At 51.2% G+C, this 1,122-nt stretch overlaps 1 protein-coding gene across 1 annotated transcript in view; it reads right to left on the bottom strand.

The window, feature by feature from the left end:
• GAD1 (glutamate decarboxylase 1 (brain, 67kDa)) overlaps positions 1–1,000 on the bottom strand; it is a 31,571-nt gene extending 30,571 nt beyond the window's left edge. The window contains exons 1-2 of the mRNA XM_009325457.1: positions 931–1,000; positions 756–876 (exon numbers count right to left, since the gene is read on the bottom strand). Coding sequence (XP_009323732.1) covers positions 756–876; positions 931–1,000 — 191 coding nt within the window. The remainder of the gene's footprint in view (positions 1–755; positions 877–930) is intronic.
• Between the last annotated feature and the right edge of the window lie 122 nt (positions 1,001–1,122).

The following is a 1,122-nucleotide window of genomic DNA, read 5'->3' as shown; positions in this document are numbered from 1 at the left end:
AGGGCGGGGTGCTGCTGTCAGAGGTTATCTCATTTTCAGCCGCGTTGCCAGTTAATTCGATTTCTGCGTGTGACACCTCAGCCGAAGGCAGCAGAGCCTGTCACCCCCGCCTGGAACAAGGCCCGGTGCTGCCGTTCGCCCCCTCCCCCGTTCCTTCCAGTTGCAGAATAATGACAATAATGACTCCGATGCTCGTGCCTCGTAGCCCTTTCAGGGTAAAAGCTATTCCCCGCTTTGCTGTGCCTGACAACCTTTCGTTTCTTACTGTTGCCCGCTCTTTGTCTCTGCTGCTTTATAGCATCGAGCCTCTTTTTTATTTGTTTTCGGTAGGCGACGGTCTGAATTGCCTGGCAGGGCTATAAACTGATTCTCTATCCACCTGCAGCAGCCTCTGCTTCCCTCTCACACCTCAATAACTCAAGGCGAATTCAGAGCAATTAGGAATACAAGGCTTTGAAAAGCTACAATTAGCATCCAAATTTCGCTTGATTACAGGCTTCAGCGTAGGCTGAAAGGAAGCTGCAGCATTAGCATTTATAAAATGTAGCGGGAGGACACACCCGCTTTAAGCCACTGGTGTAACTTCGCCCTTTAACCGATTCATTTTCTCCACACCCCTTAAAACATCCCGATTTTTTGGCCATCTGGGGGTTCAGTTTATTGTCTAAATCCCTCAAACGTGGCTGTAAGATAAAGGCAGCGCTGGTCGCTGAAGTGGGCTTTTCCTCCCAGCGTTTTATTCGCCACGGACCAACCTCTCCCGCTCCCAACAAGAAGATGGTTTCTTTGTGTAGAGCACTTTCCGCACCTTGCTTAACGGCGCGGAACAGGGCTTCACGGATTTATCGTTTCGTTTCGAAACGGGTCTTTCCAAGCCTAGGTGGGGAAAGCCTCCAGAATACCTTAAACGAGGAAAATATTGAAACCTACTTGTGGGTCGTAAATTAGTTGGGGTGGGGTCCGGAGCGTCGTTGGAGGACGAGGGAGCGGAGGAAGCCATCCCTTCAGAAAAGCCCCAGTCCCCGGAGCCCGGGTTTCCTCCGGTATTCCTCTGAGGGGTGGGCAGCAAGGAATTTGCTGGAAGGAAGAAAAGGCGGTTTTAGTGGTCTGGTCTCCTGGAGA

The sequence above is a fragment of the Pygoscelis adeliae genome, unplaced genomic scaffold, assembly GCF_000699105.1.
Source record: "Pygoscelis adeliae isolate BGI_AS28 unplaced genomic scaffold, ASM69910v1 Scaffold106, whole genome shotgun sequence".
Classification (NCBI taxonomy): Eukaryota; Metazoa; Chordata; class Aves; order Sphenisciformes; family Spheniscidae; genus Pygoscelis; species Pygoscelis adeliae.
The sequence above is the reverse complement of the archived record's forward strand: the minus strand, read 5'-3'. Positions and strand labels throughout refer to the sequence as shown.